The following is a 14,437-nucleotide window of genomic DNA, read 5'->3' on the forward strand; positions in this document are numbered from 1 at the left end:
GTGACAGAAACAGGGGCCTCAGGTGACAAGAACACATAGGACCAGACCAAATATCAATGAACAAACTGATCTTTAATTTGCTGACCTAGAAGGCTTGCTCTTCATTGTGGGCATGGGTCCTGACTATTTACACAGAATCACTGTACAATATTTACAGCAAGATGTTAAACATGGCATCATTCTAGATAGGCAAAAAAGAGGTAAGAACAGACTATGAACAAAGCCCTGAAATCAAATGTAAGCAGAAATCTGCAGATGTGAATAGAGGGAAGGGTAAGGGCCAAGTCATGAGGGGTGTTGGTAAGGTAGACATGAGGAAGAGCATCATACCACTTCTAGTGCATGAGGGAAGAGTCCACCAGGATATAAAATCTTTAAAATTATATAATTTGTAGTCTGAGGGGAGTAAAATCTGCCACAAGCCACCTTTGTGAGGAAAAGAAGGCTATTAAAATCTTAAAGACTATACCTTTTACCTCCCCTACCAAAAAAGTAGTTTTGCTGCTGATTAAATTCCTAGGACAGGGGATTGAAATACAGAACAGAATCTTAAATAGATTTAAGAAAGACAAAGTAAAAAGAGTCAAGAGAAACACACACAACGCAATGAAGGAGGAAAAGAACAAACGCTCCAACAGACCCAAACATTAGAATCACACTATTAACTACACAAGTAAGCTTTCCTCACCTCAACCTGTCCAAAGCTCCTTCCTCTACCCCTATATCTCTCAATTTTAACTTTAAGCAAGGAGGAGAGTTAGGGTGAGTCTGGTATAATGGGGACAATCTAAGATTTATCTTACCAATTCAGTTCCCTCCTTATCCCCTACCAGAATATCAGGGCTTGAGTCGTAGCCAAGGACAGATTAGGGTGAGAATAGACAGGATGGAGGATATGAGGCCACAAAGCCCCACAATGCCAGGGCCACTGTGCCAGAGGCCTAGTTTGTCCAGTGGAATGAAGAGATCACAGGCATTTCTGACTACATCCAGTAGAAGGGGAGGATGACCCCGAAGGACCCGAGCCAGGAGAAGGACTTGGAACTGAAGCTTCAGAGCCAGTTGAGGCAGGCCTCCTCCTGGAGTTCCTGGAACCCCAGATCCCCAAGTTTCAACTCCTCCTGTGACTCCCCCTCCAGAACCCTTCTGTCGCCGGCTATAAACTGAAGATTCTTGTTCCATCAGTAGGCGAATCTCATAAGCATCACGGCTCAAATTCATGATGAGTGAAAACAGATAGTACCTGAGATACACAGGACAAAAGGGTCAGTAAGGACACATACACCTACTTAGCATATCCAATAGAACACTCAAACATTTTTTCCTCCATAATGCAAAAGATTACATATTAGAATATCAGAAATGAATGCTAGTACCCACTATTAGAAATGTCCTCGACCTTTCTATAACTAACATATTTATATGTACCTTAAGATCCCGGCTTAAAATTCATGAGCATCATCAAATCTCCCAAGATCAACCTCAGATTTCACTTGGCAACGCACACACACATTCAACTTGAATTACGGTAATATAAATTTGTTTTAAAAGAACAAATTTCAGTTGTTTCAAAAAGTCAAATTATAGATAATTTAAATTCAACCTTTTAAAAAATTATCTATCTATCTATCTATCTATCTTTAAGAGAGGAAAAGGGCCCTGGCTGGTGTGGCTCAGTGAATTGAGTGCCGGAATTTGAAGCAAAGGGTCGCCAGTTTGATCCCTAGTCGGGACACATGCCTGGGTTGTAGGCCAGGTCCCCAGTATGGGGTGAATGAGAGGCGACCACACATTGCTGTTTCTCTCCCTCTCTGTCTCCCTCCCTTCTCCTCTCTCTAAAAAATAAATAAAATTTTAAAAGAAAAAAGAGAGAGAGGGGGGAAGGGAGAAAGAGAGGGAGAGAAAAAGAGAAACATCAATTAGTTGCCTTTTGCACACAACCCAACTGGGGACTGAACCTGCAAACTAGGCATGTACCCTAACTGGGAATGGAACCAGTGTCTTTTGCTTTGCAGGACAATGGCTGACCAACTGAGCCATACTGGTTAGGGAAAATTCAATACTTTTGTTTAAAAAAGAAAAAGAAGCCCAGAGATGTTAAGCAGCTTATCAAATGTGTTAAATTACAAATTCCTTAAGAACAGTCTATGTTTCTGATTTTTTTAAAAAATATTTTATTTTTATTTTTTTAGAGAGAGAGGAAGGGAGGGAGAAAGAGGAGAGCATCGATGTGTGGTTGCCTCTTATGCACCCACTATCTGATACTGGAGACCTGGCCCGAAACCCAGGCTGTGCCCTGACTGGGAATCAAACCAGGGACCCTTTGGTTCACAGGCTGGCACTCAATCCACTGAGCTACACCAGGCGGGGCTATGTTTTTGATTTTTAATCTACCCTCACAACAGTAGTCTGTACTCAATATAATTGTCCTACCTCCAAAACATATCCTGAATCTAAACACATCTCTCTGTTACACTCTGTCTCCACAATATAAGCCACCATCATCTCTTGCTGGAAATACTACTTGAGTCTTTTAATTTGTCTCTCCATGGCCACTCTTGCCCCTCACCCCCAACAATCTAATCTCACATAGTATGTGGCATAAACTCTCCTTCTTAAAACTCTTTATGGTTTCCTTCCTGTCACATTTGATAAAATCTAGGTAACTCACACAGGCTTAGATAGACAGGCTTTCAGACCTCAACACCTGACCCTGCCTCTCTAACTCGACATTATACAAATCTTTCCCTCAATTACTATGCTCCACCCATGCTTCCTTCTATATTTTGATCCCATCAGGCTTGTTCCTGCTTTAAGACCTTTAAACTACCATATCCCTCTACCTAGAATATTCTGCTTCTAAAATCTACACATTTGGCTCTTTCTTCCTCTTTGGGTCTGAGCTTAAATGTCACCTTTTCAGAGAGGTCTTCTCTGATCCCTCATTCTAAAGTATCTAGCCATTTATTCTCTACCACATGCCCTACTTTAATTTCCTGAATAGAATTTACCACTATCTGATATTTTTCTTATTTGTTCTTTATGTCTTTCTCTTCCCATTACAATGTAAGCTCCACAGGAGCAGGGACCTTATTTATCTTTACCCCTGTATCCCTGTGTCTAGACAAGTCGCCTGTGTATAGTAAAAGCTTGATAAATATTTGTTGAATGAAATGAATAAACATGGCACATAGACTCTTCTAGGTAGGTGCTTTTTCATACTACATCAATCATGCCTCTGTCCCCAGCCTTCATACATCATATGACATGTTCTAGCTATAAATCACTGAAAAAGATGAAAAAAAAAAAAAAACCCTAATACATAAATGGATATAGAAAGATACCAATATAATCTAAAAGGAGAAAGAGAATCATAGCAAAAAATAAAATAAAATACAGATGATATGTATACTATGATTTCATTCCCAAATCATATTCCTCTTCACCTTCATTACCAGCCAGATGCTTAGTTGAAGCCAGCATCATTTCTTAGCCATATTAAGACATCTCCTCCTCTTTTGGCCTACTGCAATCAATCCATTTTCCACACTGCAGCATGAGAGGTCTTCTTGAAACACAATTTTGAATTATGTCCCATCCCTACTCAGAACCCATTTTACTGAGGATAATTTTTTTTAAAAAAACTAAACAAAATACCTTATCATTGCCTAAAAAGGTCTTTCATGAATCATCTGACCCCTGTCATCAACCCTGTCCATTACATTGGCTTTCTTTCTATTTTCCTAATTCCCCAAAGTCTTTTTTGGTTTAAGGTCTTCGAGCATACTATTTTCTGTGTGGGAAGGCCTTTTGGCTACTGTTTGCTTTATCTAACTTCTATTCAAACTTCAGGTCTGAGCTAAAATATTACTTTCTCAAAGAGTTCTTTCCTGATTTTTCAATCTAAATTAGCTCTTATTACATATCTCATAACTCCCTGTACCTTTCCACAAACATGTGGTTTGGTGTTTATTTATTTTAATATATGACTACCCCACTAGACTAGAAGCTTCATGAGAGCAGGAACCATGTCTGTTTGGCTCGGCAGCAATTTTCAACCAGTGTGCCGCAAGAATTTTTAAAACATGCAGTACCTAACTATTTAGTCAGGGCACTAACCTCTCTTCCCTTAGACTGTCAAATAAAAAAAAAATGACAACAGCCAACATAACAATAGCTGTCTGGTGTATTCACCAGACAGAATTATCCCTATTTTTTTGGCCAGATCAGCAAAAATATATTTTTCATGTGCTGCAGAATTTTAGTAATTAGTTTATGTGCACCATAAGATGAAAAAGGTTGAATATCACTAATCTATAGTATAGACAGAAGCAGAATTAAAGCCATATAATATCTTCCTCAATCTTAGTCATTCATCATGGAAGAATGTTTGTCTTCCATCTGCCTCCAACCCTTATTCTCTGATAGTTTAAGATCTAAATAAAGATTGGAAGCCAACTGATTGATTAAGACGTGTACATTCTGTGAAGCCCCTGAGAAATCTTTCTCTTATAAAATGCAAGTATGCCGTATGGAGAATACAAAAGGTCTTGTAGAATAAAAGGGTATCAAACCTGAATGAACGCTGGGCCCACTTCTCCTGATCCACACCGGGAGCTAGTCCAGACCTTCCAGCCCACAGGACATTGTCACAGGCAAAGTACAAGGCTCGATTGAGGTGACTAACAGTGATGCAGAATCTTAGGACAACATCTGATAGGTGCACAGCTCGTTTGGCTGACTCAAGGGCATCTGCTGAGTTACCCAGCCGTAGAACTTGTGGGGATCAGCAGGGGAAAAGGAAAGATTTGGAAGCAGAGAGGCAAACAGAGAGCAAAACAGAAAGGAAGAGAAAAAGCAAGCAAATGAAAGTTGAGCAAGTGATAGAAAAAAAATAACAATTTTTAAAAAGAGCAGTAACAGTTCATTCTTTTTCACTTCAAATTTTAATTTGTCTCCTGGTTTAGTTTTCTCAAACTTGCCCCATTCTCTACAATTTTTCATTACTCTCTAGCTCCTGTTCTTTTATCTCCATTGGGAGGCACATAGGGGACAAATGCAGGGCCAAATAAAGGAGAACTGGTAGAGAAGGTCAAAAACATGGAGGGAGCAAGGGAGAATAGCTAGGGATGGAGGAAGCGTTGGGGTAATAAAGGGAAAGGCACAGTTACTTACGCTTTCTTCCTAGGCTCAGATGACCCTCCAGCTGTCGAATCTGTTTCTGTAACTCGGGACTGGCCCCACTTTTCTGCAGCGTGTGGCCAAGAAGGGAGCAGGCGTACTGGGCAGCTCTAGGGAAGGACACAGGTAGGGTAAGGTGGAGACCTTCCTAACCTCCCACTCAAAAATGTCCTCCAAAAGGCAAGTATGGACTTCCCTTTTTCCAGGTTGAGACCATTCCCTTTCCTCCTCTCCATGTCCATAACTCACCGTTTCTCTTCAAGCCAGGGTAAGGGAAAGGCATAAGAATAAAAAGGAGCCTAGGAGGGAGTTAGGAGCCAACTTAAGAGTTGAGAAAATAAGACTCGGCAATGCTGATGGCTGAAGAGGACTGTGAAGGCAGAAGGTGGTCATCACAAGCACACCAGGGAGAGCAAATCTCTGATATGTGAGGGGCTGGGGGATAATTGGTGGGCAGATTTGTCTTCAGAATACGTGAACCAAGAGAGTTTAAGGACCTCGAGTTGAACTGACACCAGAAGACAGGAGGGAGGCAGAGGAGTTCCCGGGTGACAACAGGGAAAGGTACAAGGAAACTTGGAAAAACTCCTCAGCTCTGGGATCACTATCCACCACGGAGCAAACGATCCTCATTCCACTACCGCGCCGTGAGAGAAGAAGGGTAGATCTTATGTGGACACCTAAACCCTGAGTGTCCACCCCGCTGGGCCTCTCGTGCCTCAGTTTCCCCATCCTTCCCGTGAGTAGAAACGAATCATCTCATGCTCAAATCAGTGCCTCAAGGTCCGTTCAGGCCCCCGTAGCCTGAGTTGACCCTTTTTGACCCCGTAGGGTGAACTGACCACGCCTTACAAGGGTCTTCGTCTGCCCTCCCTTCCCACCTTCATTTTTATTCGAGCCGCACCTACACAGCCGCTCCCGGGCCTGGCTCTGAGCACTGAAGCGGACCCAGGCATCCATAATAGCGGCAGCGCAAGCTTCACAGCGCTGCTCCCGCCTCGCTTCCCACCCCGCTTCCCGCCCCTCGTCACGCCTCCCGGACGACTCAACGGTGCTTCGTGAGGGACAAATATCATTAGAAAAGGAAGCGAGTAGAGCTGTACCCCAAAACAACTTTCAGAACGGAAAGCAGCCTACATCTGCATGTTTTTGTGCGTGTGGTTGAGCGTCTTCTCATCAGAAGGCTTCTATTTTCCTATGCATGTCTCCAGCCGCAGATTCTGTATTATACATTCTGCATCAAGGGAAGGACTGGTAGGAGAGGGGCGGGGCGACAAGGGCCGCCATCTTCCCGCCCCCGGCGCCCCTCTTGGGTGGGTTCAGCGGAACACCCCGAACTGTGTCTCTTTCTGACTCTCCCTCTCTCCTACTCCCTGTCCGTTTCCCTCTCAAGTTCAGGGTCCCAGCAACTAAATAAATCTATAGAAGTAGAAGCCAGCACCGGGTCCCATTTTCCTGCAAGACCCAGACAATTGGACAGGTGATCTCCAGAATATCGATGGAGTGTCTCCGGAGACAGAGGCTTTAGTGGACCCAGCCAGCTCCGTCCCTCTCTGACTATTCTATTTGTCCATTTAGCAGCTTTCGATTTACTGGTCACTTTTGTGGTTATACTCCTAGATGCCATCTGGGAAATCATTGTTCAATGGCTGGCCAGGGACATCACATGTGGGACACTCATGTTTCTGAAACTAATGGCCATTTATGCGGCAGCTTTCCTGCCTGTGGCCATTGGGCTCCACCGCCAGGCAGCAGTACTCCACCTGATTGGATCCCAGTCAACTGTAAGGAAACTTCTGAGGGCAGCCTGTGGACTGTTTTCTGCTTACCTTGTGCCAGGTGAGTGACTTGTCTGGACTCGGGGTTAGACTGAACAAGAATTTGGGCACGTACATGAGCCTTCAGAGACAATGGGTGTGGTTGGTCTTGGTCAGCGCTTAATCTTTAGGGAGGAGCGTCTGTTATTTTTCTGCATGTTAATTTGTATCTCTATTAAGAGCCTACCTCTTAAAAGCAGTACCCTTTTATCTACCCTCTCCCTTCAGCTTGAGTTTACTACACTTAGCTTTCCCCTCTATCCCACCTTATTTCAGGACATTGTTGCAGAAAAATTCTAGGGCAGGGAGGAAACATATGGGGGTCTATTAAGAAGACAGTGAAGCCAAGAGCTTTGGTTAATAGATTAAAAAAAAATATTGTGCATCATCCCCAGGTACACCCAAATGCTCTATCAAGGATAGAGCAACAAAGTTCTGCCTTCAAGAAATTTATACACTAGTGCAGGAGACAAATTAATTCAATACGGTGTACAGTTAAATGTTATGCTAAAGGTAAGTATAAGGAGCAAAAGAACAGTGAGGGACGTCTGATCCACTCTTGGTCAGGGAAAGTTTCTCAGAGATGTTAAAATTTGATTCCTGAAAGACAGGTGTTAAATAAGTTAAAGTAGAAGGAATGCTGGGCAGGCTGGAGGGTAGTAGATCTCAAAGTGGTTGCAGCTGAAGTTGAGGGCTAGAAAATGGTAATGAACCACATTACAAATATTAAGGTTGTACTTGACCCGCAGGGTAGTGGAGAGACACTAAAATAGAAAGTAGAGTGACAATATACAAATATATATATCTGATTTGTATATGAAAATATATAAATCAGGTTTGTATATTTTACTTTAGTTTTATTGTGAAATGGGTGTCAAACTGGGGAGGGGAAGGGAGCATCTGAACTTGAGTACCAGGTAATCAAATCTCAATATGAAAATTAACTGGAATCTAGAAAGAAGTTAAATATGAAGCAATTTCTTCAAAACAAAATCCACTACCACCATAGGGGAATGGAAGGGTGGGATAGGTAGACCGCAGCAGCTGACAGTAGGATTAGGAGAATATCTGGGGCTAAAATTTCAGTCTTTCAAATAATAATAATGCATTATAGAGTCAAAGATTTTATCCTTAAACCCTCAAATATTAGACATACAAATACCAAAAGTTAACCTGACTATAGTTCTAAGACTATGTACAAAGTCTGTTCAGAAGGTAGCCAGCCATGTAATACGAAAAAGACATTTATTAAAGAAGATACAAGGTACAGAAAACATTGTACATAGGACAGTGACACCTCAGTCCTCTTCAAAGTAGGCACCTGGGGACATCACAGTACTCCCAGACGCCATCAGCTGCCCTGTGGTATTTTCCTGAATCGCATTGACAATCTCATTGACAGTCTGAAATTTTTTCCCTTTCAAAGGTGATTTTAGTTTTGGGAAAAGCCAGAAGTCACAGGGTGCCAAATCTAGGCTGTAGTGGGGCTGAGTCACCCAGGTGATTTGATGTTTCACCAAAAAACTCTGCATGACCACCTGACCCTCCACTGTTGTTTGACCCTCCCTGTCAAAGCAGGGAGATGAAGAGGAGTGACTGAGAGAAAAAAAAAACAACTCTGCAGGAGATGTGATGCATGAGCAGGCGTGTTTTGATGAAACTGCCAATCACCCATAGTGACAGCCTTCTGAATAATCAGAAGTTTCTATGGAGGAATGTTCAAGCTTAATGCAAAATTTGATGCAGATTCGTTGCTCTACTCAGTCATTTTGAATACAGTAGACATACATGCTCAGGCAACGGCGTCTCCTGCCCCCACTGATTAGTACAGTGAAGTCATCATTGTTCATGCACACACATTCCAGTCCACTCTCCCTGGCTGCCAGGTTACATCAACTGTTGTGCAAACCATTCTTGTTATATTAACAATAACTGGACTTTTTCCGGACAGACCTTTTATATATATATATATATATATATATATATATATATATATATATATTCCAATAGTATGCTGCATATAGGACCTCTGCTACCCCAAGACTTAAAAAGCAGCTTGTTGCCTCTGTGAAAGTAATTACAGTTGGGTTTGTTTACAAGAAGCAAATTTTAGGTGTACACTTGAGAGTTAGAAATCTGTTTTTGTTGCATTGTTTGCTTGTTACTTTGCTTTGTTTTTTCTGAGTCTAGGCTCTACCACTAACTATATGACTTTGGCTAAGTCATTTGAAATCCATGGGCCACAACATGATGACACAGATGAATTTCATTCTTTCTTAGAGCCTGACAACCTGACTAATAGTTGCAATCTCCATTTGCTTCAATGCCAAACTGGTGGTAACGTTATAATACATGTGCAAAAGGTGTTTTTAGTTCTAAATTAGTGTTCTAATTATGAAATTAGTGTTCCAAATTGTATAATTCTGCATTGCCCATATATTATGTCGCATTTAAAATATTAGAGTAAAAAATTTTTTTAATGTGGTGTTAGTGTGATGGAGTACTGAGGTAATTAGAAATTAGTTTGTAAACTCAAGTTTCAGAAGTATTGGAAATAGTTGAAAAGGTTTTTAGGTGGTGAACTGCATATAAAATAGGGAAAGGAGAGGCAGAAGTAAGGCTGTGGATCAAACGTAAGTCCAGGAGCCTGACCTATTTTTAAACCCCTTCTTATGAAGTATTTCTAGGCACAGTGCAAAAAAACAAAAAACGAAAAACAAAAAAACAAAAAAAAACCCCCTAAAATTCCCAAACGCCAGAAATATAGGGACTCAAGATAGGGGAAGAGGAAAGACCAGTGTCCACCTGGCTCAGTGTTGCCTGATCATAACTCCAACCATTTCATAAAATTGTATGTCTATGACTGATACTATGCCTTTCCTAAAAGTCCCTTGTGCCTGTTGAAATCACTTTTCTAAATGCCTTATACCTAGCAATCTGACCTATAGAACTTGCCTTTTATCAAACAATAGTGACTCAATCTACCTGACCTGAACAAAGCTACTAACTTTGAAGCTCAAATCTGAAAAATACTCTTTGCTGATTCAAACCAAAAACTCATCAATTTACCAAAAAGGGGGAGGGGCAGCAAGCAGCATTTGGAAAATGTTAAATTTTATTATTTAATATTGTTTCACCATTATAGTTATTGTATTGTACAGAAGACTATTACTAAAGGTCACTTCAGAGAGGCTGCAAAATGCCCTAAAATTTTAGCAGCATCCATTTTACGCAAGATTTTTTTCCACAAAAATCACAGACACATCAGAAAAATAATTTCATCTAAAAATGTTGGTGAGGTGAGAGATATCCTTTTGTAAAGTGTAATGTTTAGCTTTACTTTCACTCATGTAGGATCTCAGCATTTATACAAAACAAAAACTTGTCATTTCACCTGTTTGTCCTGTATACCCTCTACCTCCAAAACCCTGCCCAAGATACACACATAGCTCAGTATGCTGTAGGATCTTAGTTTATAGTGCGTATGTCTTGGAATGAGAACCTGGCCCTGTTAAATAGTGGCTGTATGGTCTTGGATAAACTGCTTAAACTCTCTAGACCTCTTATGTTCCACTCATTCATCTAACAAGTATTTATTGATCACCACATGCAGTGGTGAATGACAGATATTCAGTCCCTATGTTCATGGAGTTCAAAATCCACTTTACAGACCATGTTGTGAGGATTAATAGTGAAATAAAGCAGTACAGTACAATAGAGTTGGCTTTGGAGGCAAACCTTGGTTCTAAATCCTGGCTTGGCCACTGTGACTGAATTTTTAGCTTGTTCACTTTCTGTAAAGTGCAGTGTTTAGTACTTGAAAAAGCAGGATTGTTTAAGTCCCAGAATTTAACAAACTTAATGGTTAGCTCCAGAGCCTAAATAGAATATAGGGATTTTCAAGATACATTTTTTAAAAGATTTTTCTGTTTATTTTTAGAGAGAAGGGGAGGGAAGGAGAGAGGGAGAGAAACTTCATTGTGTGCTTGCCTCTTGCACAACCCCCACTGGGGACCTGGCCCTCAACCAAGGCATGTGCCCTGACTGGGAATTGAACCAGTGACTCTTTGTTCACAGGCCTGTACTCAGTCCACTGAGCTACACCAGCCAGGGCTCAAGATACATTTCTAACCTTTTTAATATTAGCACCATGGGAGAACCATAACTCAGCACTGCACTGTTTTTCATAGATTCAAAGATGAGTTGGGAAGAGATAGGGTCACGCTGGTGGATAGGTTGGGGGGAGGTGAAAGACCAATTTTAATAGTCCTCAACCCCACTCCAGCAATTCTTATTCCATACCACCTACCAAGCTGGCCCAGACCCCTTCACTCAAGTGTGCCACCAAAGGCAGCTTCAAGGCTCAACTGCAAGAGACTCCTTCGCCTTCTGCTGCCCCTTCTGACTCTGGCACTGACTGCTATGACCGTCTGCTACAGCCACACTGTTTTCAGTGTGTCTAGTCCCCTGACAATGAAGGCGAGTCTTCAATCCCCAGGCCCTAATCCATACCCTAAAACTACTGCCTCTAGCCTAATTATTTATCTGATAGCTACCTATCAAACCAAAATATCCTTACTGAATTTCTAGTACTTCATACTAGTTTTCTTGAATGCCTTCAATTCTAACTAACCTTTAGCCATTGTCTGAACTTGTGTTAGCTGGGCAAGGATTAAGGAGAAAGGTGACCATTCTTCTCCTTTACTCTTGGGACACCAGGAAGTCGTAAAGTAGACTTAGTAGTTTCATATAATAGCACCTCAATCATACCTTTTTTCTCTATCATGTCTGTTATAATCCCTAGGGGGAAGGGAACATACAGTCCCAAGATAGTAAGGAGAGGCGAGTTTGCAGCATTGTGTTCTTTGTAGGAAGAGTTCCACCTTACTGCCCACCTATCAATTTACCCTATACTCAGGTCAAGAGATGAATGATTCTGGATTTCAGTGTATTTCTTAAAACTCCCAGCCCACCAGTGAATTTGCCCTCTGCTGCTCCTTAGACATGTTTGTCTTGCTGACCTCCATCCTCTGCTAGACAGCTGGAGGTACAAATGTGGCAGCAGACAGAACATACATTCCTGTAACATCCATTTTCTCAGGATAGAGTATATGTAGGATAAAGAGAATAATTCTTTAATATCCCGATAACATCTCACTTCTACCCTTGTTCTTTAGCTTCCAAGAAAAAGAAATACCATGCAGTGTTTCTACTTTGACCCTTTGAGACTGTGTCTAATGTAGAAACTCACACAGAATTTGGTTAATGGAAGAAGTATATTCTCAGTGACCCATACTACCTTACTGTAAACAGTACTTCAAAACTTGCAATGCAAGTTAGTGCAAAAAGGAATTTTAAATGTAGAAAACAATAGGACATTTATTCATAACTCAAAAAAAAAAACCCCCACTAAGCAATAGGGTAAGAGATTAATTATAAACAATGAGTTCCACCCAGCCCTATTTCTCCAAGGCTACATGGTCAACTGGAATCTCTGATGAGAACACCTGGACAACAGAGGACCTGTCAGCGGCGCCTCCGGTCTGGACTCCTGCTGCGTCTTCGGCCACCTCTAGGGAAAAGGAAAGGGGAAAGAGGTACATAAAAAGGACATAATACAATGTTCTTTTTCTGTATCATTATATTCCCTTCACCAAGATCGTGTTTGCCCACTCCACTGTACCTCCTCTTGCCCTTGGGTGGACCTCGAACAAAACACCAGTCCACGCTGATAGGCTGTCCCATCAAATCTTGGCCATTGAGTCCCTCCATAGCAGCCTGGGCCTCCTTGTATGTTTCATACTCAACTAGAGTATACCCCTAGGGCAAATGGAAAGACAGATATCAAAACTCTCCTATTCCACCAAGCTGTTTTCTACTTAAATAGGAAAAATCTATCACTTTAAACAATGAACATACATCATATATTCCGGCTATATATACATGTTTGTGTCTGTCTCTGCTGTGTCTAACAAAATCAATTTCCAATGTCATTTTACTTCAACATATCTCTTGGCCAACTATTGCAAATGCGGGAGACCTATCAGGGTTATGGGGGAAAAGAGGCAATGGAGTATAACTTAGGATACCTTCAGGTATCCTGTACGCCTGTCCAGGTTGAGGTGGATGTTTTTTATTTCCCCATACTCTGCAAATTTGTCATGGATGTCTTCTTCTGTGGCTTCCTCATGGACTCCAGTGACAAAGAGAATCCAGCCTTCAACAGCTATTGAGGAAGGGAGGGACGTTGAATACATGAGAAAAAAACTTGAAGCAAGATCACACAGGAGTAGAGTTGAGTGCGGATTCCAGAGATTGATAGTTATCTCTGACCCCTTTCCTACTGGGTTTTATTTTAGTGGTCTCTTAATTCTCTACAGACACAGTTACCTTACAGGCTCCATTTTACTTACAGCGTTGCGGTCCGGGTTCATCTCCATCCTGCTCCACGCTGTCATAATCCTCACGCATCCGTGCTCGAGACCCCTCTTCTAGGAAACATACACGAGATCACCGGAACTCCCCCCTCCCACCGTTCCCCATGAATCTGAACGGGGACTCCAAAACCCGTAGTTCCAGCCGATCCAAACCCCGTTTTCCCCACACTCACCGGAGCCAAAGCCGCGGCCCTTCCGTTTCTTCGCTTTTTCTTTCAGTTTATGGATGCTCTCTGTAACCTCATAAGCGAAACAATAAGTAACAAAGATAACATTTAAAACAACAGTCTCTTTTCCAAGACATTACCTGACAGCGGACCCCACCACCTCTATAGTCCCAGTCCCTTCCTGTCCTGCCTACCTGCCTCCGAATGGGGGCAGCGTCTTCATTCCAATCGAAACCCGGTTCCCTGGCTCCCATACTCACTGCCGTTTGGGGAAATTATGTTTCCCTATTACGCCCTTCTCTCGCACCTTCCCTGCTTCCCGCAGTTGCCTCCATTGTCCTCACCGTCCCCATCTTCGTCCATGGCGAAATCCTCGCCCCCAGCCTCATGAAGATCCAGCACATCCGCCATCTTGCCTTCGTCGTCGGTCTCGTAGGTGCCTCTCAGCAACCAAGTACCAGGATAGACCGTGGAGGGCTTACTTTAAATCCCGCCCTCGGCGCGGAGAAATTACGCACAAGGAGGCGGGTCTAGTCCGAGAAGAGCCGGAAGTGTTCCTGTCGCCATCTTAAGCAAGCCGTGGGCTGAAAGCGTCGTCTGAGGGACATGGTGGGGCTGCCTAGGCGGAGTCATTGACTCCTTTCTATTTAGGGTAACCGAGGAGAAATACTACTGTCAGGGAAGCTCAGCCTGATTTCTTCAGTAGAGGGTTCTCTTCTCTTTTCACCCCGTACTAGGAAGTGGAAGTGGAAGAAAGTTTTTTTCTTTCAAAACTTCCAGGCTTGTACCCTGTGCCGAGGAACAGCCAGATCTATGACGTAAGCATTGAAAAAAA

At 42.3% G+C, this 14,437-nt stretch overlaps 2 protein-coding genes across 3 annotated transcripts; both read right to left on the bottom strand.

Moving 5' to 3' along the window:
• Positions 1–53: 53 nt before the first annotated feature.
• Positions 54–6,226, bottom strand: PEX11B (peroxisomal biogenesis factor 11 beta). The gene is made up of 4 exons (XM_028502597.2): positions 6,086–6,226; positions 5,176–5,291; positions 4,575–4,776; positions 54–1,243 (listed from the first exon to the last, which is right to left on the bottom strand). Exons 1-4 carry the CDS (start codon positions 6,139–6,141, stop codon positions 838–840), a joined length of 780 nt encoding a protein of 259 aa, XP_028358398.1. The 5' UTR covers positions 6,142–6,226; the 3' UTR covers positions 54–837.
• A 5,884-nt stretch (positions 6,227–12,110) lies between these two features.
• On the bottom strand, positions 12,111–14,106 carry RBM8A (RNA binding motif protein 8A). Of its 2 annotated transcripts, none has more exons than XM_028502709.2 (6): positions 13,947–14,106; positions 13,609–13,668; positions 13,412–13,486; positions 13,088–13,224; positions 12,682–12,818; positions 12,111–12,570 (listed from the first exon to the last, which is right to left on the bottom strand). In XM_028502709.2, exons 1-6 carry the CDS (start codon positions 14,011–14,013, stop codon positions 12,525–12,527), a joined length of 522 nt encoding a protein of 173 aa, XP_028358510.1. In that variant the 5' UTR covers positions 14,014–14,106; the 3' UTR covers positions 12,111–12,524. The 2 variants fall into 2 exon arrangements, with proteins under 2 accessions (XP_028358510.1, XP_028358508.1); XM_028502707.2 differs by having other exon boundaries at positions 13,412–13,489; positions 13,947–14,105.
• Positions 14,107–14,437: the final 331 nt, after the last annotated feature.

The sequence above is a fragment of the Phyllostomus discolor genome, chromosome 14 (genome assembly GCF_004126475.2).
Source record: "Phyllostomus discolor isolate MPI-MPIP mPhyDis1 chromosome 14, mPhyDis1.pri.v3, whole genome shotgun sequence".
Lineage (NCBI taxonomy): Eukaryota > Metazoa > Chordata > Mammalia > Chiroptera > Phyllostomidae > Phyllostomus > Phyllostomus discolor.